At 39.8% G+C, this 25,978-nt stretch overlaps 1 protein-coding gene across 5 annotated transcripts in view; it reads right to left on the bottom strand.

Annotated features, from left to right (window-relative positions):
• slc2a9l2 (solute carrier family 2 member 9, like 2) overlaps window positions 1-25,978 on the bottom strand; it is a 104,759-nt gene that overhangs the window by 40,786 nt on the left and 37,995 nt on the right. For all 5 annotated transcript variants that reach the window (XM_082533224.1, XM_082533223.1, XM_082533226.1 and 2 more), the window contains 3 exons: window positions 22,647-22,779; window positions 12,091-12,278; window positions 9,865-9,975 (listed from right to left, as the gene is read on the bottom strand). In XM_082533224.1, coding sequence (XP_082389350.1) covers window positions 9,865-9,975; window positions 12,091-12,278; window positions 22,647-22,779 — 432 coding nt within the window. The remainder of the gene's footprint in view (window positions 1-9,864; window positions 9,976-12,090; window positions 12,279-22,646; window positions 22,780-25,978) is intronic.

Genomic DNA, 25,978 nt, shown 5'->3' with positions numbered 1-25,978 from the left:
TTACAAAGCCTTTTTTCCAGATCTGCAAGGAAACTTTTCTTTCTGCCCAAAAACAATTTGTTCTGATATGCACGACAAGCAAGTCCCATCTAGGTTCGTTACATTTTCTGTCATCTGGAAATAAGATCTGTTGCAATCTGTACTGCTTGAAGTTGCCCCCTCATTTATGTCATGGGTTTCTTTTTGTGTCCAGCTCGTGTGTTTTCGGTTCGATGAGCACCTTTTCTCAATTTGTTTGTGTTTTGTCTGTTTGCATGCTTTTTTTCCTAAGCTACCTAAGCTGCATTGACATTTCTCAGGAACTATTTGTCTCTAAACTATTTCACTGTAATCTTTCAGTAGATTCTTTCCATCTTGCCATGTGCCCTGTCGGTGGAAAAATCGAGTATAAAAAGAGCTTTTTAATATATAGCTCAAGAAGAAAAATACTCAAATACAAGCATTCTAGTGCCTTAATGAGCTGAGGACAGAAGGATTGCATTAGCTAGTGACATTGTCAAAGGGGAACTGCTAATCAAACAGCGTTAAACTCTGCATAGGTCATTTGATTTAAATCATAATAGTTAGCTTGTTATATGTTCGTTTCTCTTAGTCATTAATTCAGTTTAAAATGTTTTGTTTTGTGGTCACAGTGCATTATTGTAATTTTTTAACATCCCAAACTTTAGCTGGTGATTGCAAAAGATGCAATACAAGCACAGCATACAAAAAATGGAATGCCATTCATGATAAATAGCTCATTTTCATTTTAAACCTCCGTATCCTTTTCTGTGTAAAGTGAATTGTACTGCATGGGTAAAAGCAATTCAGAATGCAGTATTGTGACATTTAACAAACCATTGAATAAATCTGATTTTTTTTTTCTATAAAGCAATATGAGGAACATTTCTCCTGGGTGCATTTGATGCCTGGGCTTCCCAAAACTCATTAACAGCAAACTGCAACTAATCTGTTAGTGTTTACAAGCAAGGACCAGGATTTGGAGGCATGCAACACATGCCTTTTTCATATGTAAAACTCTTTGTATAAGAAATTAATTGTGTGTGGGCAGCTTTATGTAAAAGGAAAAGCTTTGTTAATGGATGAAAGTCAGAGCTACATCACGAGGTGCATTCATTTCTCATATTACGAAGCATATAGTGTTAAATACAGGGATTAAATTCTAACTTTAAAATGTTTTCTACCTAAATTGAAGAAAAGGTAAGGTGTAGACTTTAATTCAAAAATCATAAATATCTTAAACTCACAAAGTCAAAATTGAAATTCATCTTTCTTAATACATGTCAAATTATTGTGAACATCCAACCAATGTTTAACACCAACGAACGATTAAAACATGTCTGTAAAGCTCTTGAGTTTGCACCATCAGCTACTTATATTTATTACAGAGTACAAATAAAGGCTTGTATATTTACATTTGCCTGATAGTGCTTGAAGTATTGTCCATCCATCCATTTTCATAACCACTTATCCAATTCCATTGCAATTGCACACAGGTGGGCAGGAGCCTAAACCATCTGTCACAGGGCCAGAGGCAGAGAACACCCTGAACAGGTCACTAGTCTATGGCAGAGCTAACACAAATTTACAGCCAATTTAGAGACACAAATGAATGTGTGTCCAGACAGAACCCACAGAGGCACAGGGAGAACATGCAAACTCCAGACAGAAAGGTCTCAGCCAGTTAGTTGGGTTCAAACCCAGAACCCTCTAGATACTAATAACTGTACCACTGTACCAACTGGAATAGTTCTAAAGAGCAAAGTTTGTACAGTTTATGACTATAACATAACATATCGCCTGTGGTGCAAAAAGTTGAGCTTCAGCATGAGTGACGTGTCAGCTACGATAGTTGTGGATTCTGTCATTCGTTACCAAAAAGTCACAACTCATGACAAGTTATTTATTGGATTAATACACAGTCATAAATCTGAAGATTACGCTGGCTTCATTTGGATCATTTCCGACTACGTTGTGCATGCTAGCAAAACAGCCAGATGATCATTATTGTCAGCCACATAAGAAGGGTGGTGTTCAGTAAAGGCAGCTGGAGGTGAGTTAGCAGTGCCTGATGAAGAGATACTGCAGAGCTGGGGGTAAAACTGGTATCTGAAGAGTACATGCTGGTGTTTGAAGTCAGTCACCTGGCAGCTAAGTCACTCAGCGGGGTCTCCTCACTGCCGCAGATCAAAGATCATCTGTGCTCATGCTTACAGGAATCACAGAAATAGATAGCAGCCCACGCAGGGCATTAACAATCTCACAACATTAAATATGGAATCAGAATCAGAATCAGAATACTTTATTGATCCCTGGGGGAAATTATTTTTTGTTACAGTGCTCCATTTTAAACCAACATTAAGACAAGACAGACAATACGCTAACTAAGAATAGTACAATATATACATATATATACATACATACATACATAAGTCACTTATAAATAAATATTTGGAAAAGAAACATGTGTAGTTGTAGCAGCAAACAGTGTGTTAAGTGGATGCGTTGTACAGGGAGATGGCCACAGGCAGGAATGATTTCCTGTGTCGTTCAGTGGTGCTTTTCGGTAATCTCAGTCTCTCACTGAACGAGCTCCTGTGACTGACCAACATGTCATGGAGTGGGTGAGAGATGACATACTGCATTCCCCAGTGCATTTTTGCAATTAGTATTTGGTTTAAACTAAAAATGTAATGCCCTTTTTGGGCAAAGAGCTCCTTCAACTAAAATTTGATTGATCATTTTGTTCATTTCTTTTGGCATTTCAAATGCATCTCAATAACAAGAGGATAACAGCAATTAGACCAATCCTTGGACAGTTCCTGTAGCTATTCCTGGGGATCCCAGAGTGTTCCCGTGCCAGAAGAGATAGACAATCACTATAATGTAAACTTGATCTGCTTTGTGGTGTCCACCCAGTTCAGCATGCCAAGAATACCTCCCTTGGAAACTCAGGTAGTGTCCTAGTCCGGTGTCTATACCACATTAGCATTCCCACTCAGTGTGAAGTAGCAGCTGTTCAGTTGTGAGCTCCAGCTTTATGTATAAGCTCCTTACTCTGTCAGTGAGTCCACGGATCCCAAAAAGAAAACTCTTTTTGGGCCAACTTTATAACCTTTGGTTACTGGCCAGAAGACTGACTGATCATAGGTGAGAACAGGACCCTGCACTGGGAAGCTGAGAGTATTGCTCTGTAGATCAGCTCCTACTGTTCAGGAGACAGTAATACAGCTCTAGTATCAGTCATAAAAAATCAAATATTTTTACCCTGTCATTGTGCTTTGTATGTGAATTGGGTAACACATGGTTACGTTATCTCGATCGATAGCGTACCTTCATCATCATGAATCACTGCTACTGCAGCAAAATAGTTTTACTGATTGGTCCCTAAACTGTTGGACAGTGACACATTTTGTAATTTTGCCTCTGCACACCATCACAGTGGATTTTAAATCAAACAAACAAGATCTGATTGAAGTGCAGACCTTCAGCTTTCATTCAAGGGTTAGAAAAATTTTACATTGAATGTTATATTGGCTTTTATACAAAGTCACCATTTTCAGAAGGTTAAAATGAATAGGATGGCTGATGCACAAGCAGTTTCATGGCCAGGTGAAACCTTTTCCCTTCCGATTTCATGACAATGGAAGCAGACATATCAGAAGTTGATTCAACGCATTAAATATGAGGTCCAAAAAGATGCAAAGTGCAAGCGAGGGAGGCCATCATTTGGCTGAAAAAATAAATAAACCATCAGAGAGCAAAAACTTTAGGAGTGGCTAATTCAACAATCTGTATGTTCTTAAAAAGAACGAATGCACTGGCCGGCTCAGCACCATAAAAAAGGTCTGAGAGACCAAAGATGACAAATGAAGTGCATGATGACCTCATTATTTCTAAAAACAGCAAAACAAATATCAAAAGCTCCATAACTGATCAATAATGCTTCTCAGTGCAAATGAGCCAAAGCATACTGCAAAAGCAACCCAAGACATTCTCAAAGCAAAGAAATGGGATATTGCTAATGGCCAAGTCAGTCACGTGATCTCATCCCAATAGAGCATCATTTTCAGCTACTGAAGACAAATGAGAAAGAAGAGCGAGCCACAAATAAGCAGAAACTGAAGGGAGATGCATCAAAGACCTGGTAGAGCCTTTTACTTCAGGCAGTTACTGACTGTAGAGGATTTTCATCCAAGTAGTTATGTTAGTTAGCCCAGAAGATCACTGGCTGCTCTCTGCCCAGCCTGGAGGTCACTGCAAACTCTCGGTACCTCAGCAGAGCTGGCAATATCATCAAGGACCACTCTCACCCCAGCAACCAACTGTTTGAACTATTACCGTCAGGCCGACGGTACAGGTCACATAAAACCAGGACAAACAGATTCAGGGATAGCTTCTTTCCCAGAGCTATCACCGTAGTAAATAAGCACAAAAACAATTGAACCTATTCCATACCGTCACTGTCATTATATTAATGCTGCTATCCTGTATATATTGTACATACTATTGTTTGAGTACTTACGATTGTTTTTTTTGTACTTTTTATATTTTACATTTATATTTATTATTGAAACTTGCACCAAGGGAGTGGCACTCCAATTTCGTTGTACTCTGTACAATGACAATAAAGGCTATACTATTCTATTCTATTCTATTCTATTCTATTCTATTCTAGTTATCGTGGGAACCAAGGAGGCAAACGTAAGTCCAATACATCAAACACTGCTTTGTCTTCTCTGGAAAATATGTATCTCAAAGTTGTGAATAATATTCTTACATAAAATATAATTGTATCCTACTTGACATTTCTGAGACGTTTTACCGTAATAGTTTTTTGAAGTTTAGAGTTTTTGACAAGTGTCTGTGGCTTTGACTGTTGACCTCCAAAATCTAATTAGTAAATCCTCCAGTGTGGGACAGACATACAACCTGAAAATATAATGTCTGTATACTGATGCTGCTTTACGCTAACATTTGCTGCTGACTGAAACATGTCTCCAGTGGAATATCTGTAAGATGGTCTTATTAGTGGGTTTTATGTCTTTCAAGCACGCTGTTGTTCAACCTCTCCTTAAAAAGCCTAATCTAGATCCATCCCTACTCTCTAACTATAGGCCCATTTCCAACCTCCCTTTTCTGTCCAAAGTACTGGAACGAGCCGCCCTCACGCAGCTCCAGCTATTTCTTGACAACAACAATCTCTATGAGAAGTTCCAGTCTGGTTTTAGAGCTCGGCATAGCACAGAAACCGCCCTACTGAGAGTTTTTAATGATTTGCTTTTAACTGTTGACTCTGGTTGTGCTGCTGTCTTAGTAACCTTGGACCTGACAGCAGCCTTCGACACTGTAGATCACAACATACTGCTAGCCCGCCTTCAACATTGTGTCGGTTTAAAGGGCACTGTCTTAAAGTTTTTCCAGTCCTATTTGAATAATAGGAGTTTTTCTGTTCACCTTGGTGAACTGTCATCTCCCAGAGCTCCTTTAACCTGTGGCGTACCTCAGGGGTCCATACTAGGCCCCCTGTTGTTTATTCTGTACTTGCTCCCTCTGGGCGATGTGCTCCGTAAACATAATGTGTCCTTCCACATCTTTGCCGATGATATTCAGATCTACCTCCCTCTGAGGTTGAACTGCAATGTTTCTTTGCAGCCGCTACTCTCCTGCTTGTCTGACATTAAGACTTGGATGACTCTTAACTTCTTACACCTTAATGAAAGCAAAACTGAAGTCATTGTGTTTGGGCTTCCTAAAGAGCCCAACTTCTCTCTTGACTTTTTGGGACCCCTAACCTCCGATTGCACTTCTTCCATTAAGAGTCTTGGAGTTATTTTTGACAATGCTTTTAAACTTGATAAACAAATCAGCTCTGTAGTTAAGGGATCTTTTTATCATTTACGGATTTTAGCCAAAGTCAAGTCTTACCTTTGCAGGAACGATCTAGAAAGAGTGGTCCATGCTTTTATTACTTCACGGCTGGACTACTGTAATTCCCTCTATGCTGGCCTAGATCGTTCCTGTCTACATCGCCTTCAACTGGTGCAGAACGCTGCCGCTCGCCTGTTGACCGGTTCAAAAAAAAGAGACCACATCACTCCGGTTCTCTGCTCTCTCCACTGGCTCCCAGTTGCTTTTAGGATTGATTTTAAAATCTTACTGCTGGCTTTTAAGGTTTTAAATGGCACTGCACCTTCTTACCTGTCAGAACTCCTTAGTCGAATATTGAGGGATTGTGCAGGACAGCTGGCTGGGATCTTCACCAGGATTTTCAACAAATCCCTCGCACAGGCGACTGTCCCACTCTGCCTGAAGTCCTCCACCATAGTCCCCTTGCCTAAGAAGCCCCACATCACCGGCCTGAATGACTACAGACCGGTGGCACTCACCCCAGTGGTAATGAAATGCTTTGAGAAGCTGGTCCGCAGACACATCACAGCAGCCCTGCCCCGCAGCCTGGATCCACACCAGTTTGCCTACAGAGCAAACCGATCCACGGAAGACGCTGTAGCCACAGCACTCCATGCTGCATTAACTCACCTGGAAGAGCATGGTAGCTATGTGCGGATGCTCTTCGTGGATTACTGCTCAGCTTTTAACACCATCCTTCCACACAAACTGGTGGCCAAGCTACAAGACCTGGGGCTTCCATACAGCACCTGCATGTGGATCAATAGCTTCCTCTCGGGCCGTAGACAGAGAGTCAGAGTTGGCCATCACACATCCTCAGCCCTGAGTCTCAGCACTGGCTCACCCCAGGGCTGTGTGCTCAGTCCACTGCTCTACTCTCTCTACACACACGACTGCACTCCTCGCCACCACAGCAACATCTTTGTGAAATTTGCAGATGACACCACAGTGGTGGGGCTCATTTCCAAGGGAGACGAGTCTACGTACAGAGACGAGGTGGAGCAGCTGACGTCATGGTGTAAGGCCAATAACCTCCTCCTCAACACTTCAAAAACCAAAGAACTCATAATAGACTTCAGAAGGAAAAAGGCAGAGATCCAACCACTATTCATAAATGGGGACTGTGTAGAAAGGGTGGCAAGCTTCCGCTTCCTGGGAGTCAATATAGAGGAGAACCTTTCCTGGAGTGTGAACACCTCCGAGCTGCTGAAAAAGGCCCAACAGAGACTGTACTTCCTGAGAATTCTCAGGAGGAATAACATCACACAGAGACTGCTGGTGTCCTTCTACAGAGCCACCATTGAGAGTGTTCTAACTTACTGCATATGCATCTGGTACACTAGCTGCACAGGGGCTCAGAGGAAAGCACTCCAAGGGATCATTAACACCGCCCAAAAGATCACTGGCTGCCCTCTCCCCACACTGGAAGTTCTACACAACGCCCACTGTTTTAAAAAGGCCCAAAACATCATAAAAGACACCTCACATCCTGGCCACTCCCTGTTCGAACTGTTGCCCTCAGGCAGACGGTACAGGGCAATCAGAGCAAGGACTAATAGACTCAAACACAGCTGTTATCCAACTGCAATAACACATCTGAATACTACAAAAAAATGTCCATCACGCCACTCTTGTGTTAATCTATGCACGGTCTGAAGCATGTGTGTGGGAATGTATGTGAATGTTTTACTGTTATATCTTATTAGTATTTTAAGTATTCTATCTATTTTATTTATTGAATTTTATTGTTTTATTTATATTTTGATATTGCTAGGGATGATGCAATGATCGGGGACCATTCTTAATTTCGTTGTTCTCATGACAATGACAATAAAGTTTCTGATTCTGATCTGATTCTGATTCTGATTCTTATCGCCCCAGGAGATCTTTGAGGTCAGCCGATCTGATGCTTTTAGATGTTCCCAGGTATAAATTAAAGACAAAGGGAGAGAGGGCGTTTGCTGTGGCTGCACCCAGACTGTGGAACAGTTTACCTCCTCACGTCAGATTCTCCAAAAGCCTAGAAACTTTTAAAACTGCTCTTAAAACTCACCTCTTTTCATTGGCTTTTAGAAAGGTTTAATTTATTTGTTTATTTATTTTTTATTTGATCAGCGAGGTGTTTTACGAAATTGTGTTCTATTGTATTTTTATCTGTATTTACTGTACAGCACTTTGGTCAGCCTTGGTTGTTTTTAAATGTGCTCTATAAATAAACTTGACTTGACTTGACTTGACTTTATGTGATCATAACTGTGATTATGCAAAGTTACTATTGCAAGTAAATCATCACATGATGTCAAATACTAACAACTCCGCCCACAAGCTGCCAGGAGAGATGCTCCAACAAACTAACTACTTCATTAAGCCGTTTCCCAAACAAAGTGCTCCCTGCTCCATCATTTAGAAAGTGATTTACTGCCAGAGGAAGTAATACTAAAAAGCATGTCAAGTGAAATGACATGGCTGAGAGCAATCCAAGTACAGCTGAGCTGCTAATATGTTAGAATATGCTAACATAGTAACAATAAAGGATTGGGTTGATTGGGTTAAAGGATTGTCAACTACTGCATATTTGTCTTTGCCCTTCACACTACCCAGATTTCATTCACGGAGATCACGAGTCATATTTAATCAATAAATATGACAATATTTAGTAGTTGTTCAATACACTTGTATAGAACTGACTTTACACAAATACACACACACACTTTATAACATACACCTGTTTTACTGCTCAATAATACCTAATCAGCCAGTCACATGGCAGCAGCTCATTGCATTTAGCCATGTAAATGGTATCAATGGTATCAATGGCATCAAGACATCGACTTGCTGAAATTCAAACTCAGCATCAGAATGGAGAAGAAAGGTGATTTAAGTAACTTGGAATGTGGTATGGTTGTTTGTGCCAGACAGAAGCTGCAGACCTACTGAGAATTTCCAAGAGAAAAATATCCAGTGCACCTCAGTTCTCTGGTTAAAAATGTCTTATTGATGCCAGAGGTCAGAGGAGCATGGCCGGCCTGTGGTGACCTGACAGCAAAGCAACTGTAAGTCAAACAACCACCTGTCACAGCCCAGCTATGCAGTACAGGATCTCTGAATGCACAATACACTGAACCCTGCACCTAAAAAAGTGGCCGGTCAGAGTGTGTATGCATGTGCAGGAATGTAAATTACAACAAAAAGCATCATCCAATGCTAACAAAATAAAAGCAAACCTCTCTCACATAGCACATACCCGTGTAAACCTAGAATTGTCAAACATACCAAAGCATACAATCAAACAGAAAATGTGCCTTGTGACTGTTCATTAGCAGAGGGGCCTTCTGGGTCATGGTGTCTGGCTTAGATAAGGGTTTGAATTTTCATTACTCTTGGTTTTCCAGTTTGCAAGAATATCTTATCTGCCTTCGTGTGCTTTTATAATTGTGTGCTCTTCTTAATTGGTTCCACCTGCACCTCATTAGTCCTGTGTGTGTGCGCAGAGTCTCGTCCCCTCCCTCAGTTTGTATGTTGACTAACTTCAGGTCCCAGGTCATTGCTGCCAGAGTTTTGGTTTCTTTTTGGATTCTCTATCATTTTTAACCCTCTCAGGCTCAAATTAAACTTTTTGTTGCTAATGCACAACCAAGTCCTGCAGTGGTACTTCTGAGTAAAAAACACTCATAAAATATGTATGTGGGGTAAGCAGGTTGTTAGTTTTGAACTGTTGCAAATCGGCAACGCCTGCCTTGAGAGGGTTAACAGGACTTTCTCTTTGTTCTCTGCAGCACCTTTTGTTGTTCTCTTCCATGTGAGTTATTTCTTCTTCTTTTTGGTTGTTATATTGACCACTCAGCTTTTTTTTGCCTGTCTGTGCTTGTTTTTCATTTTTGAACTCCTAGTACTTGACAGTAAACCTGAAAGCTGTTGCTGACTTACAGTAATAAATCAAATAGCCATACTTACTGAGATGATGGCAGCCAGAGTCTCTATGGCACCTGTGCTCAGTGTGATGTAGGGAAGTATGCTCTCAGTAAAGCCTGCTTCACGAAGAATCCCATTGGTATAATACCAGATCTAAAAAAATTAAAAAGTACCATTGGTCTTGGTTTTCACAACAACATACTCATTTATATATATCTTTACACAAAACTCAGCAATCCTGTTCGCTTCAGAGCTGACACACAAATTTTAACAATGTCACTAAAGTTGGCCTACATTCTCATCACATTTAGAATGAGATGAATTGACATTAAAATGCAACAAGCTTAACACCTGCACTAATATTGTTAAAAACACAAAGAAAGACATTAAAACCTTTGAACGTGTTTTACAGAAGGCTGAATAAGTGCGAACAAACGGAAGCAAAGTGAGAAAATACAATCTAGAGTTTTAAAAACTGCCAGTGTTTTTGCATTTGTGTGTGAATGTGTGTGTGAATGGTAAATGGCCTGTATTTGTATAGCGCTTTACTAGTCCCTAAGGACCCCAAAGCGCTTTACACATCCAGTCATCCACACATTCACACACTGGTGATGGCAAGCTACATTGTAGCCACAGCCACCCTGGGGCGCACTGACAGAGGCGAGGCTGCCGGACATTGGCGCCACCGGGCCCTCTAACCACCACCAGTAGGCAACGGGTGAAGTGTCTTGCCCAAGGACACAACGACCGAGACTGTCCAAGCTGGGGCTCGAACCGGTAACCTTCTGATTACAAGGCAAACTCCCAACTCTTGAGCCACGATCACCCCGATATAAGCTGCAGGAAGCTGAACACAGCTTCAACCGTCTGTTGAAAAATAGTAACGCAACTGACTTCAGACTCCCAACTCTTGAGCGATCGTGACTCAAGAGTTGGGAGTCTGAAGTCAATTTTAAAGTAAGTTTTTCTCAGTCTGCTGTAATTAGCAGCAACTTTCCTCCAGGTGAAGGACTATTCTTGGCATTTATAAAGCCAGCTCAGAGACATACCAATCATTGACACTCGAGTGCAGTGCAGCACAGCAGGTGAAGGATGGCTAAGCATCTTAGTCTGAACAAAGTGCACAAAATATAGTGACTCACAGCGATTCTCCACAGCCACTGGGTCTCCTGCACAGCGCTGTACATAAACCTAGAGTCACTTTAATTAGGTTAACGGTGCACAAGCGCTCTTGTTTTTTTCTGTATTTACACTTGAACCTTCTCTTTAAACTTTTATAACAAAATGCAGTTCAAGAACTATGTAATTAAGCAAAGGACAGATTTAAAACTTGATTTAAAAAAGAAAAAAAATACTTGACTTCAAAAGTGATGAAACATACAAGGATCACACTTGTGAAAGCACAGGCACAGACCTCAGTGGGTTAAGTGGTGGAGTTGTTACCAAACCAGACACACATAATGGTTAAATAACAAGGTAAGGTAACAAAATTTTACTGGTACACTTTGGTCGCGTTGTCGCCTTGCACGCTAGGAATGTAGGGCAAATCAGTACAAAGTTGTGATTGATTGTCTTTTATTCTACCGTGATGGGTGGGTCATCTCTTCCAAGATGACACTGACCCATTTTTGGACTGATGTGTTAAACAGAACTTTCTCCAATGTGATCAAAAGCCCTCGTGAGGCAGTATGTCACTTAAAGAAAGCAGTTCCATCCCTCAAATAGAAATCACGAAGCCTTTTTCTCATGCGGCAATTGGTGGTCGAACACTTTACTCGTGCATTTTCTGTTCCTTTTTTTTGTCTTTAATTCGTCATCAGTGTTTACTGCAATATTCTCTAGCCCAAGCCGAAATCAGAAAAATCAGAAAACAGCATAATCGACTGGGAATGTACTCCAGAGTGCCAGAATAGAGCAGAATGACAAGTTCTCCTGTTGAAGTATCTCCAGTAGAAGAGGTAACACTTATCACCTTCCTGCCTGGGGAAGGACCAAGGCTCCAAACTTATTAACAAGGTCTAGGTGTAACTCTAAGAGTGCCAGATCATCTTTAAAGATATATTGAATGTTTGCTTTCAGAATGGTGTTGGGGTGGGGTCCTTATAATGAAATATTTACACAGAGCTTGCATTATTGATTTGGTGCATCTGAATCTATTTAAATGAATAATAAATGATCTATAAATACAGTCAAATGCACTGTGAAATAGCATAAAGGGAGCTGATTCCACTCAAAACCTGAGAAAGGTAAGTTAAATCAAAAACTTACTGCATTGAGGCCACAGAGCTGATAGCAGGCCATGGTGATGATGACAGTTATGAGCTGCCAGCGAACAGCTGGGCTCTTCAGCAGCTGTAACACAGAGACGGTGTGTAGTTTGTCCTGAGCTCGAGCCTCCATGTGGACCTCTTCCAGCTCCTGGGAAACATCCTTCTTTCCCAAAAACCTCTGAAAGGCTTACGCACAAACATTCACACATACAAGCGCAGCAGCGTTAAAAATATCGACAGTGCCATAACCCTCAATAACAACCATCACGCTGAGATCAAAGGACCTAACGATTTGTTCCACGGGCAAATGAGAACATATTGCTGTAAATGGAGCAGTGAAACTTTGAAAATGCAAAATTTCTATTGGTTTATCAACGGTACTTAAAAGTGAAGTAAACTGAGCCCCACACTTTTGTTATTAACAGGCTGCATTTCAACCCTGACATTATGTCCAGCCTTTTGGCTCTTTTTACCAACATAATGTGAGCAGGTAGAAGTGTGAGCTGTCACACGGCTTAACAACAACAAACAGCATTGAGAGCGCACACCTCCACCAAGGCAGCTCCTTCTCTGGGTAGTATTTACCTTTAAAGGGAATCACATTGTATTTTGTAAACATTATGTAGGAGTAGGTAATGTGTAATAGGTATTGATTGGTAAATGGTAAATGGCCTGTATTTATATAGCGCTTTTTACTAGTCCCTAAGGACCCCAAAGCACTTTACATATCCAGTCATGCACTCATTCACACACACATTCATACACTGGTGATGGCAAGCTACATTGTAGCCACAGCCACCAGGGGTGCACTGACAGAGGCGATTCATAGATAACAGGAGATGAATAACTTTAGCCTATTATATGATATTTATTATATTATATGATATTATACTACGGTATTTCTGTATCTAGACAGCTCATTCTCTTTCACTCGACAATGCTTTCTTCAAAGATATAACATGCGAAATGCAAACGTAAGGTCAAAGGTCAAATGTAACATTATTTGGATGCAAACTATGAGGCATTTACCCGAAAAGGTTGATTCTGTTCATCTGGACATAGTGTTTTGAATGGGAGAAACGTTTCGTCACTCATCCAATTGACTTCTTCAGTCTCAGCTGACTGCAGGTTTCCCCAACCTTATAAACAGTACAGAGAACTGACCTCACAGCCCAGTGTTCATCCAGTGGGCTGGTTTCAGTTATTATGCAAATGTACTGTTTACAAGGTGACAAAAGATGAAACGTGTCTCCCATTGAAAACGCTACATCCAAATGAACAGAATCAACCTTTTGGGATTTACGTACCTGGATGATTGAGCATGTATCCAGATATGTGGCATTTAGAATCTCCACATACTTGTAATAATACCTAATAAACCTAAATGTCACCAATACAGTAGAATTAGAATTTTTTCACCACAAAATTCTAAAAGTCAACAATAATTATTGTTGACTCATGTGACAACTTCAATTCTTCCCATAGAGAATGATAGTTGCGTCACATTTCTATGGCTTGAATCAATTGAAAATCACAGGTTAATTAACTATGTTAATAGATATGTCGTTCTCTTTTTGCTGAAGGTACAAGCAGGTTTACATAAACTCATTTGCCTTTCTTTGCCATTAAATTATACAGCCATGGTGACAACAAATCATTTTCAATTTCCTACCATTCCTTTTAGCTCCTGTGACCAGCATCTTCTTCATAACAATGGTGGACGGGTCTCATGGGTGTGGCAGTAATTAGATTTGGAAGCTAAAATAATTAAAACTGGCCACAACAACACAAACCTATGGAGCTGTTACATTACAGGACAGAGTCCCGTGTGTCATTTTTCAGTTTTTTTAATGATTGGTCCCTGTTTTATTTACACTCAACAAAAATATAAACGCAACACTTTTGTTACTGCTCCCATTCCCCATGGGATGGACGTAGAGACCTAAAATTCATTCCAGATACACAATATAACCATCCCTCCCAAACAGTGGTCACAAATCAGTCCAAATGTGTGGTAGTGGGCACATCTGCCATATTGAGATAATCCATCCCACCTCACAGGTGTGCCACATCAGGATGCTGATCTGACATCATGAGTAGTGCACAGGTGTACCTCAGACTGCCCACAACAAAAGGCCACCCTGGAATGTGCAGTTTTTTGCGCTATTGGGGGTCTGGGGACCCAGAACCGGTCAGTATCTGGTGTGACCACCATTTGCCTCATGCAGTGCAACACATCGTCGCATGGAGTCTATCAGATTGTCAATTGTGGCCTGTGGAATGTTGGTCCACTCCACTTCAATGGCTGTGTGAGGTTGTTGGATATTCGTGGGAACTGGTACACGCTGTCGTATACGCCGGTCAAGCACATCCCGAACATGCTCAATGGGTGACATGTCCGGTGAGTATGCTGGCCATGCAAGAACTGGGACATTCTCAGCTGCCATCTGCCCTGAACAATGTGAACCATGATTCATCCGTGAAGCGCACACCTCTCCAACGTGCCAGACGCCATCGAATGTGAGCATTTGCCCACACAAGTCTGTTACGGCGACGAGCTGGAGTCAGGTCAAGACCCCGATGAGGATGACGGGCATGCAGTTGAGCGTCCCTGAGACGGTTTCTGACAGTTTGTGCAGAAATTGTTTGGTTGTGCAAACCAATTGTTCCAGCAGCTGTCTGGGTGGCTGGTCTCAGACGATCTTGGAGGTGAACCTGCTGGATGTGGAGGTCCTGGGCTGGTGTGGTTACACGAGGTCTGCGGTTGTGAGGCCGGTTGGATGTGCTGCCATATTCTCTGAAACGCCTGTGGAGACGGCTTATGGTTGAGAAATGAACATTCAATGCACGGGCGACAGATCTGGTTGACATTCCTGCTGTCAGCATGCCAATTGCACGCTCCCTCATTGCTTGTGGCATCTGTGGCATTTTGCTGTGAGACAAAACTGCACATTCCAGGGTGGCCTTTTGTTGTGGGCAGTCTGAGGTACACCTGTGCACTACTCATGATGTCAGATCAGCATCCTGATGTGGCACACCTGTGAGGAGGGATGGATTATCTCAATATAGCAGATGTGCCCACTACCACACATTTGGACTGATTTGTGACCACTGTTTGGGAGGGATGGTTATATTGTGTATCTGGAATGAATTTTAGGTCTCTACGTCCATCCCATGGGGAATGGGAGCAGTAACAAAGGTGTTGCGTTTATATTTTTGTTGAGTGTATATATTGTGAAAAAAATGTAATACAAAATATAATATTTGAAAAACTGACTTGGATAACAGCATGAAGAAAATGCATTCAATATGGAAAACATATTTTGCTCGTTTAAAATCTAAAGATTTGTTATATCTACAGGCCACATTTTCCCTGTTTCAATGCTTTTTCTGGGATACATAATTCATCAGCATAATAATACACTCTGCTGCAATGCAGATGACTCTCAGACCTCTTTGTTTGTTGGCTTTAGTGATTTAAATATCTATCACATTATTTTGACCTCTGCTGAATGTGAAATAGGTGAGATTTTCTTTTTAATTGCCACAAATAGATTTTAGAAACACATATCATCTGTGACTAGATGTCGATGTCCTACGTACTGCCTAACAAGTTTATGCATTTGTTATATAATATCGACCCAATACAAGACAGATTATTTACATTTAAGTAAGTTTAATGTCTTTTCTTTGTGTCAGAATGAAGCAGAAATCACCACACCTTTTTTATTCAAGGCGAGACGACTGCTAACCGTTTTCTGTTATTTTTAGCTCGGCCATTTGAAGGTTGTTTGAACTCGTGCCTTCTTGGATGCAATAGATGGCAAAGAATAAGTGGATGGAAAGACTCTTTTCTCACTTTGAGCCCTTCTCTTGTGAAGGTTAATCCCTGGAGTTGAGGGCAGGTCAACTAGGCACGAGTTTAGGACACAGTCCACGGGAGCAAATCTCTACAGTCAAGGACTAAAAGCAGGTCATTAGGATGTGGAAATGAAATGACACGCGGTGCAGACGCTGCCCACACAAGATGGAGTCGGCCAGTGTCACAGTAAAGGCTGGGCCATGATTTCTGAGGCAGGAAAGGGGAAGCATTTAAAGTAAAAATACGTGTATCTCTGCTAAACCAAATAATCAAGCAAAAGAAGGCCAGTTAGGATTTTGATACTGATATAATAAAGAGAAAAGGGTGAGAGGGAAAAAAGAGAGAGGACATTCTGTGCAGAATACAGATATATGAAACTCCAGTGAGAAATTATGATACTAAAACATAGCATAATATACTTAACTCACCTATCGACAGCCCAGTTGACAGCTAAATATAAAAAGATATTCCCAGCAGTTTACATGGAAGCCCAAAATCTAAAATCCATTAACTACAATGGTGTGATCTCTGAAACAAAGTTTAGAAAGGGAGAGAAAAGAACCAACAAGCTGAAATGATCAGTGTTATCAATCTAACTTCATGTAATTCTAATATAGATAGAGCATTAAACACCACTCACTGCTATCCGAGTAGGTGTGACTTGATATCGATATCTGTTGGAGTAAGGTGAGTTGTTCAACAGTGTCACTGTCCCCATGCAGCCATCCTGTGTTACTGAGAACTGCAGGGCTCCACTCTGTGTCACTGTTGTGACCAAAGACTCACAGTGCCACAAGGTGGAGGGATGTGGTGCAACAAAGGAGCTTTAAAGAACCATGATGGGCTTGTCGGTTCTGCAGTTTTACACTGGCAATAAAATCGTCATGGAGACAAGTGTGAAACAGAATATTTAAAGTTAGTCTCAAGGTGAAGTAAAATGTTGTGTGTGTTAGGATACAGCTGCCAGAATTTAAAGGTTGATGCTGCTGTATTCTGTGTCTCTGCCTGTTGTCAACATCCATTCTCTTCCACTTATCCAAATCAGGGTCACAGGGGAGCTGGAGCCTCTCCCAGCTGTCTTAGGGCAAGTGGCAAGGTACACCCTGGACAGGTCACCAATCTGTCACACGGCTAACACATAGAGACAGGGAACCATTTAGAATCATCATCTTTGGACTTTGGGAGGAACCCAGAGTACCTGGAGAGAACATGCATACTCGACAGACCCTGGCTGGATGGTGGAACTGACCAACTGACCTTACTGTGAGGCAACCGTACTAACCACTGTTCGACCATGAGGCGACCTACAAAAATGCTTAAAAGAAGCAATGCATAGCTCACCTCTCTGTGATACCTTTAAATTGTAAATTATCTGTGAGTAGAAGTTCTGCAAGCATTGCACTGGTTGCATTTTACTTTACTAAATAAAACAACAACACTCGTCTACGAGGCCCATCAGTTTCCCTAAAAAGTCAGATATTGTAAGTTTTAGTAATATCACTCAGTAACTAAGGAGATCATTCGTTGGGGAAAGCATTGTGTGTTAAGTTAAAGTCATATGCCCATGAAGGGCACTTGTAGAGACAATAAGAAAGCAGGAAGTCTTTACCCAACCCTTCATCGCTTCGTCAGTTATTTAATGTTAGTATTGTAACATTCACAAGAACCAGACGGTTGGGTCTCAGTTTGTCCGTTTATTCGGCACATAAGCAAGCGGGTTGCTAACTCCGGGGAGAGCGCCCTCGTACAGCTCCTCTCTCCAGCCTGGCACACACACACAAAAACAACCAGGTCCCCCCTCCCCTTCCTGTACCACAACCAAACATGAATCTTAAAGGAACAACAACAGTGTGCAGAGATCACCAACATGTCACTGTACAATAACACTTAACCATCGTTACAGTATGAAAAAGCTGCTTCCGGCTTCACCCTTGCCACAAGGGGTGATGACAGCCGGTAGGGCTTGCACTAGTTGTTATGCACTAGCTGCTCTTCCTGAAAAAGCCCTAAAGAGGATTTGAGTCTCCAGCTGGGATTAAAACCAGCAACCCTTTCCTTGCCAAGCAAATGTGTTAACCACTACACCACTGGAGGCACACTGTTTTAATCCAATTGTAATAAAAAGTAAGACAGAATTATATAAATAAAAGATTTAGAAACTTTAAATTTATAACATCATGCTTTTCTGCAGTTGGTTTCTGGACTTGTTCAACTATCTTTTTGTCTTTTTTGTAAGATAAAAGCAACAAAAACACATTTCTTTGGTTCTAACTTGCTGGAAGTACTCAAGGTAGGAATTTATTACACAAAGGAAGCAGCAACAAAAGACAGATGGCAAAACCAGAGCTAAACAAACAGTGTTCCATCATGAGAGGTAAGAGTACTCTCCTTGAATTTTCACTTAAAGTGTGCAGAAAAAAGACATCGCAGAACTAGAATGTGTTTTCAAAGAAGCCCATAAGACCAACCAATTATTATTATCACTACTATTTGGTAACATGTCTATTGCTGCATAATAAATCTGTTTATTCCATTTAATTGTATTTTTGATCATTAATTTTCTCATGTGACACCATCATCATAAATACTGCTTTGTCCTCTGAGACCTTCATGCACAACATGTTCAAAAGAATCAAAGATCATGTTCAATTTTACAAAGAATAAACTGTAAGCCACCAAACCTTCAGAGATTACCAATCTATAATGTATGGACGCGGGCATGAAACAGCTCAAACCACCCCAGAGACCAAATTCATTAAAGTTTTGTTTGAAATTACATTTTTCTTTATACTTCATTAACACATGTAGTTTGAGCTACGTATGCCTTTAATCCATGCTGTGCCTTTTCATGTCACAGCATTTATATCATATTCTTTTTTTGAAGCTTGAAATATTTGTAATAGTTATGAAAACTTTTTATAATTTTGCACCTGTAACCTTTTACTATGGCCAATGTATAGGTAAGGTACAACAAAACAAATTGTTGGAAAAGGTTGTGGTCAGTGAGAATAAATTATTGTTTGAGTAAGGTCTAAGGGGAAATGTAACACAACTGTGCAAAGATTGCTGCAATAAATAATGTATGCATTTCTCATGCTTCATAAAAAGCAGCTGATTTTTGCCTTTTTTTCTGATATTTACTGCCTTTCGCAGCTGTGCAATCGGAATACCAAAAAAGTAAAAAATAGGTGATTTGAAAACATTTTCAAAAACAGAATACTAAAAAGACATGATTAAAAAGTAATGAATAATTTTCATTTGCATTTGTTTCAAATGAAACATTTCTGTGAAAATGTAGCTGCAAATTAAAGGTTAAGGGTCTACGCAGTTTCAAAACAGAGTTTTAATGGATAAAACTCTTAACTGGGACATAACATTCAAGAGCAATTTTTTATTTCCCCTATTGTGTCATAAGAGCCAAATAAATATGCGAAAGACCATCTCCTCATTTCTTTCCTTTGTTTGAGGTCAGAAAGATGAAGATGTGCTGTGATTTTAAGTATCTCTCTGCCTCTCTGGCAGCTGCAGCTTACTGTGGTTTAAAGGCACTGAATCAGTGCATTTGAAACAGAATATTAAAAAAAACAAAAGATTGTACAAGACATTTATACCTCCAATCAATGATTTGTGAGGTATCAAAGAAAAAGATTTGTAAAATAGAAAACCAGAATTTTAATTGAGTAACTAAGGAACTGAATTACTCAATTAAAAGAGGATGGACTTTCAGGAGAGGAATGCTCTCCCATTCTTGTGTAATATGGGATTCTAGATGCTCAGTAGTCTTGGGCCTTCTTTGTCAGATTTTCCATTTTGTGGCAACAAATGTTTTCGACTGGTGAAATGTCTGGACTGCAGGTTAGTTCAGTGCAAAGCCATGCTGTTTGTAGTTTTACATTGTCTTGCAGAAATATGCAGTATCTAGATATACATGCTATCTATGCACAGGCACGAGTGCACCCATATACCATCAGAGATGCAGGCTTTTGAACTCTTGGACAATTTTTCTCCTCGGTAGTCCAGAGGTGTGGTGTTTATGTTTTCCAAAACCAATTTAAAATTTTGATGTGTTTAAACACAGAACAGTTTTACACTTTGCCTCAATCCAATTTAAATGAGCTTTGGCCCATGGTGTGGGAGTTTGGTTATTTTGAGTTTTCTGGTTGTTAAGATTTTTTTTTAGTTTGCCTCTCATTGTTATCCTATCCTCTTGCCCTTCAGTTTTTATTACTATTGAGGGTTGAGTTTTGTTGTTTCTGTTATTCTTTCATTTTGATTGCTGTGAGAGTTGTTATTCTGTTTTCGGTTCAGTGTACTGTGCCATGATTTTAGTGTATGTATCACTCTAGGTTCCTTAGTGTTTTCTTGTTAAGTCCCTGTCTATTTGTGTTTTCCAGTGGAGTTACTTACTTACCTATTTTATTTTGTAATTCCCAGTTGCCTGTGGTTTGTATTTTGTTTTACTTCCTTTGAATCACTGGGCTTAATTAGTTTCAGTTTCCTTGTTCCGCTCCTGTTTCCTCTTCCCTTGATTAAACCTCAGTGTCTTTGTGTGTATATGTAGTCCCAGTCTCCATTTTCCTTTTGGAAAGAAGCACTTTATTTGACACCTTTCCTGCCCTCTGAGTCTGTGTTTGGGTGCTTGTTCCTCATCACATGACAGGATCATGTTCATAATGTGGCTTTGTTCTTCCTGATAGAGCTTTACCCTGCTATTGTAGATGACATGGTGAACTGTGGTTACAGACATTGGTTCCTGGAAGTATTTCTGAGCCCATTACAGAATCATGCCTGTTCTTAATGCAGTGCTGCCTGAGGCCGTGAAATTCACAGCTCTTCAGTCTTGTCCTTTGTGTACGTCTCTCAAGTCCTGGAATCTTTTGATGATATGTACTGTAGATGACTAAATATTCAAAGTATCCATGATTTTAAGGAATATTATTGTCAGGGGCTGAATTTTTGATCTAACATTTTGAGTTTATTTTGTATTCTTGATTTTCTTATGTTAGACTGCAATAATGTTAACTTCTTGTGTTATTATTCAGTTAGGGTTTAGTTGAATTTTTTTCTAGCTTTTCTTTTTTCTTATGTTTCATCCATGTCTCCATGTTTATGAGTCGTTTCCTGTCTTCTGTGTACATCTGTCTTGTCCTCTATGTTTAACGCTTAGTTATACCCTTGCTTTCATCTCCCTTATCTGTTCCCACGTCTCTCCTTGTGTTCTGTGTCTCCCCAGTCTGTCGTGTGTGCGTGTTTCCATGTTCTATTGTCAAGCTTGTGTTCTCATCTCTACATTCAATTATGTTTCCTGTTTTACTTTGAAGAGACTGGTGTTTCCATTTTCAGTGTGTTTAGTTTTACTTCCCCTGTGGCGTCATGTTCATTCGTGTCAGCTGTGTTTCCCCAGTTGTTTCCACTTCCATCATTACCCTTCTGTGTATTTAAGTCCTCTGTCTTCATCTGTTTACGTTGCGTCAAGTCACAGCAAGTCACAGCTTTTCTTAATACTGTTCAGGTTTATGCTCATGTTTTGATTATTTCTCGTTTACGTTTTGCACATTCCTGTTCAGTTTCATGCCATTGTCTCATGTCATTGTTTTTATAGTTGATCCTAGGATTTTTTTCCCAGTTTAGGTTAGTGTAGTTCCTCCCTTGTTTCACCTTGCCTTATTTTTGGTATTCAGCCTAATACAAAGCTTGTTTTTATTACACTTCTTTTCCTTTCTCCCGTGTCTGCTAATATTTTTTTTGAAATACAAGCTCTCACTATTAAAACATGAAAAAGAAATTAAAAATAAAATATTGGTTTATGAAATTTGCATTTCATTCTGTTTCTATTTCCATTTTATACAGCATCCCAACCTTTTTGGAATTGGTATAGTAACATATGACTGAATATTACAACAGATTTTAGATTTTATGGTTTTTTAACTGGTCAGTTAAAAAAGGTAACTAAAAGACTTTTCACACTCCCAGCTTTATCACTTATTATATAAGAAAAAAACAGTTATATTAATAATGGCTGCAATAAATTCCAAATGTAGCATGTCAAAATGTCTGCTGTGAAAAAAATAAATAAAAAACAATTATGTGTAGAATTAAAACCACTGAGAGTCACAGTTTATTTAACTCACATTACCAATGCACTTCTTTTTTGAAACTGCTTTACAATCATAAATAAAGATGTGAAGCCATCTCTCAGTCTTTAATTTACTATTTGAAAGCTGTATTTAAGAATATATTTTTACATTTAAAAGTGAAGAATTCAAGAATTCACTCTCTGATTTGATCCTCTTAAAACCTTGGCCAGTATTAAAAGCTGAAGTATTTATATAAAGCAAAACTTTCACTTGTGAAAATTGTGTAGCTAGTCTTCTGTACACTGAAATAGCTGAAAACAGCATAAAACACTCTAAAAGCCACAAATCTCACCAGTGGGAAAGCAATCATGAACTTCTGTTTCACTAAAAAACTATGTCTGGTCCCTGCAGATATACTCCAGTCACCTGAGTGACAGTGACAGTCTTACTTCTTAAGACATTTTTTCTAACTCTAAAAGAGTGGTAATGTGTAGTAGTTGTTGTAAAGAGCAACAGCAGAGTTTTCAAACATAATAACCACAATGAGACACCAAAGCCTCTTGTGTCAGCCGGACTGCATTTTGCAGATGTTCTTAAGTGTTGTTTATGGAATACCTTTTTCCGCTCCAGCCTCATCCCTCCTCTCCATCAGCAGGTAGCGAGGACTCTCAGGGAGGAAGGGCAGCACACACAGCTGCAGCATTGCGGGCAACGCAAGGAAGGAAAACAGGTAAATCCAGGTGGACTCCTGCAGTCAAAACATCAACAAAAGAACTGCATCAAAGGTTCAGACATGGAACGGCTACACCATATTAAACAGCGATAAAACAGATGTATATCACAGCTGTTACAACACGTTCCACTGAATGGGTGGATGCATTTGGATTTTTTTAAAAGAATTTCTGCAAGATGATGAGGTTACTATTTATGTTATGTGACTATAACATCATTGGCTACTGTGCTAGCAAATACTGAGTAGGTTTAGTCAAGAATGTGAGGGTTTAGTAAAGCGATGCATTCTTTCTTGCATATATTTACTTAAAGCAGAAGGGGAATCTTTATATGGGCTGAAGGCCGTCTGCTGCTCTCATTAAATGTGAAGAGCATTTCAAATGTCAAGCAATGGTAATGAATATGGTAAAGTTTCTAAAACCTAATTTAGGAAAAAGAAAAGTTACAACACTGGATAAAAACAGGATGCAGGCATTTAACTAAATATGTGCTCAGATTTAATTTGATGGAATGGACTGCAACAAAAAAAGAGAAAAAAAAAGAAAGAAGAAACTTGACAGGCACCTGTTACCATGGTGTTGCATCACCTCTTAACAACAGGCTGTAAGCATGTGTGAACTCAGGGGGGAAATTGCTGCAGTTATGAAGGCAAATAAAAGGTTTCGCACCTCCTTTATAGGAGTTTTTGTGTCATAATATACTCAATATATTCAGTAGGTCACTTGTGTGGGCACTTTGGGCAGACCAGCTTAACACCTTGCTACAGATTCATACCGCTAAAATGCATGCAGAGTGTATTTTAGTATTATATTGTTGAAATGAGAAAGACTTCTTCTTTAAAAAAAGAAAGAAAGAAAGAAAGAAAAAGAAAAACAAGACTGAGTGGTTCAAACTAAGTGGTGCACTAAACAACATCAAAACCTGATTTCTAAGACTGCAGACAAGATTTTTCCTTCTCTCTCTATCTCTGTATAAATAAACCCATAAACTTGGGTTCAAGTTAGAAATGGTAAATGGCCTGTATTTGTATAGCGCTTTTCTAGTCCCTAAGGACCCCAAAGCGCTTTACACAACCTGTCATCCACCCATTCACACACACATTCACACACTGGTGATGGCAAGCTACATTGTAGCCACAGCCACCCTGGGGCGCACTGACAGAGGCGAGGCTGCCGGACACTGGCGCCACCGGGCCCTCTGACCACCACCAGTAGGCAACGGGTGAAGTGTCTTGCCCAAGGACACAACGACCGAGACTGTCCAAGCCGGGGCTCGAACCGGCAACCTTCCGATTACAAGGCGAACTCCCAACTCTTGAGCCACGATCGCCCCTCAAGTTAGGCACTATATTTATGTAGATTTTGGGTTATTTTTGGCAGAGTAGTTTAGCTATAAAGTGTGTGCCTAATGCCAAAAAGAGATTTCCACTAAACAATTGTATATTTTTAAATAATCTACAGCCTCAAAGATCATTCAAAACAGGTTTTTGTCCTTGTCCCATGTGATCAGAGATCTCCTCCAGATCCTCTGAATCTTTTAATTAGTTTATGTACTGCAGATGATGAGATCTCCAAATTCTTTGCAACTTTATATTGGGCATTGTTAATCTCAAATAGTTTATCCAGTTGCACATGCAATTTTTCAAAGAGAAGTGAACTCCCTGGCTTTACTTGTAAATGGCTTATCTTCTCCATGAGGCTCTTTTTACATCCAGTAATGTTACTAATTCATTAGCTGTGAGTTGTGCCAGCAAGTGCGTATCAGAATCAGAACACCTTAATAATCCTAAAAGAAAATTATGTGGTTACAGTTTAAGCTCAATTATAAATATCCAGAACATTACAGAGGTGAAATATATATGATTGACATTTTACATATCTATATGTATAATGTATATGTGTGTGTATGTGTGTTAAATACAGGGTTTTTATTAAAATTGAAAATTTCATCCAACCAGATAACACAACATGGAAGATAAAATAACAAGGTCTTTTCAGCTGCTTGCGCTTTAAAACATACTTTCATTAAAAGTACCCTTGAAAACAAAATCAAGTGATCCTTGAATGCATCACAACAATCCGAAGTAACCGTGTAGCCTCACCACAATGGACCGATTAAAAGTTATGTAAGTACCAGCATGTGTAAAAGACGAAAGAAGTCATCTTTACTGCAAAGATGAGAGGATGCACAGTCTCATCTCTGTGCAGGGCTGTGCTTCCTGATGTCACTTTAGCAAATGGGAGGACTGTATGTATTCGTATGCACAGAGAAGGAGGTGTCATTTGGACAGAAAATGCTCTGAATTTATGTGAACTAAATCCCCAAAATACTTTCCAGTTTCCAGGGATTAAGTTCACGTAAGAGTTTGTAAAAGGTTTGTTTTATGTTTATTCTTGGTCATCTTCACCAACTGAACAAGCTGTAAACACTGACACATTATTGATATGTCAGACGAGATCGGCTTGTGTTTTTGTTATTCATAACTGACTTTTCTTCTTTTAAGTTTTGAGAGTGCTGGAAATAAAATGAAATTTGTGGGTGAAACACTGATTATTTATGAGTTTTTATATGGTATATGCAGTGATGAAATATGCTGGATATACAAAAATGTTTGGTTGTGCAGCTTTAAATCTAAAATGAATCCAGGCTGGGAGAGTGAATCACTTTGTTATCTTGGGGAAACCGTAGTTGCGTTTCTCAGCGAAGCCCTTCACAGATATTTCTTGGAACATAAAAAAAGATATATAAGATGTATAGTTTTTTGTCTCTGTCTCTCTGATGCTGAACAGTGGATCATCTTATCCCAGCAGGAGGTGACAGTGGCTGGCTAGATTAAAGCTCTATAGAGTGCTCTCAGAGACAAAGAATCTGTGCTGCAGGCATTGATTTCTGTGATCTGTACTATAAACATCTCATGTTACCTCTGCGTAATCTTCTGGTAAGATGTAATAGAAGCTGACTGCACTCACAAAGTGATTATTTCTATTCTAACAAGCTTGTCAAGTGTGATTCAAGAAAGAAAAGAAGAAAAACAAACTTAATTTAATCCTGTGATGACCCCATCTGCCTACTTGTTTAGTCTGTCTTGTTATTTCTTAAAACATCCATAATCCCCCGCTCTTCTTCGCCTATCTCTCGCTAACATGATCTCTTTTCTGTTTTGTCGAAATTATGAGCCAGTTCTTGATCAGAATTTACAAGACTGGCAGCAAGCG

The sequence above is a fragment of the Aulonocara stuartgranti genome (genome assembly GCF_965226115.1).
Source record: "Aulonocara stuartgranti genome assembly, chromosome: 5".
Classification (NCBI taxonomy): domain Eukaryota; kingdom Metazoa; phylum Chordata; class Actinopteri; order Cichliformes; family Cichlidae; genus Aulonocara; species Aulonocara stuartgranti.
The sequence above is the reverse complement of the archived record's forward strand: the minus strand, read 5'-3'. Positions and strand labels throughout refer to the sequence as shown.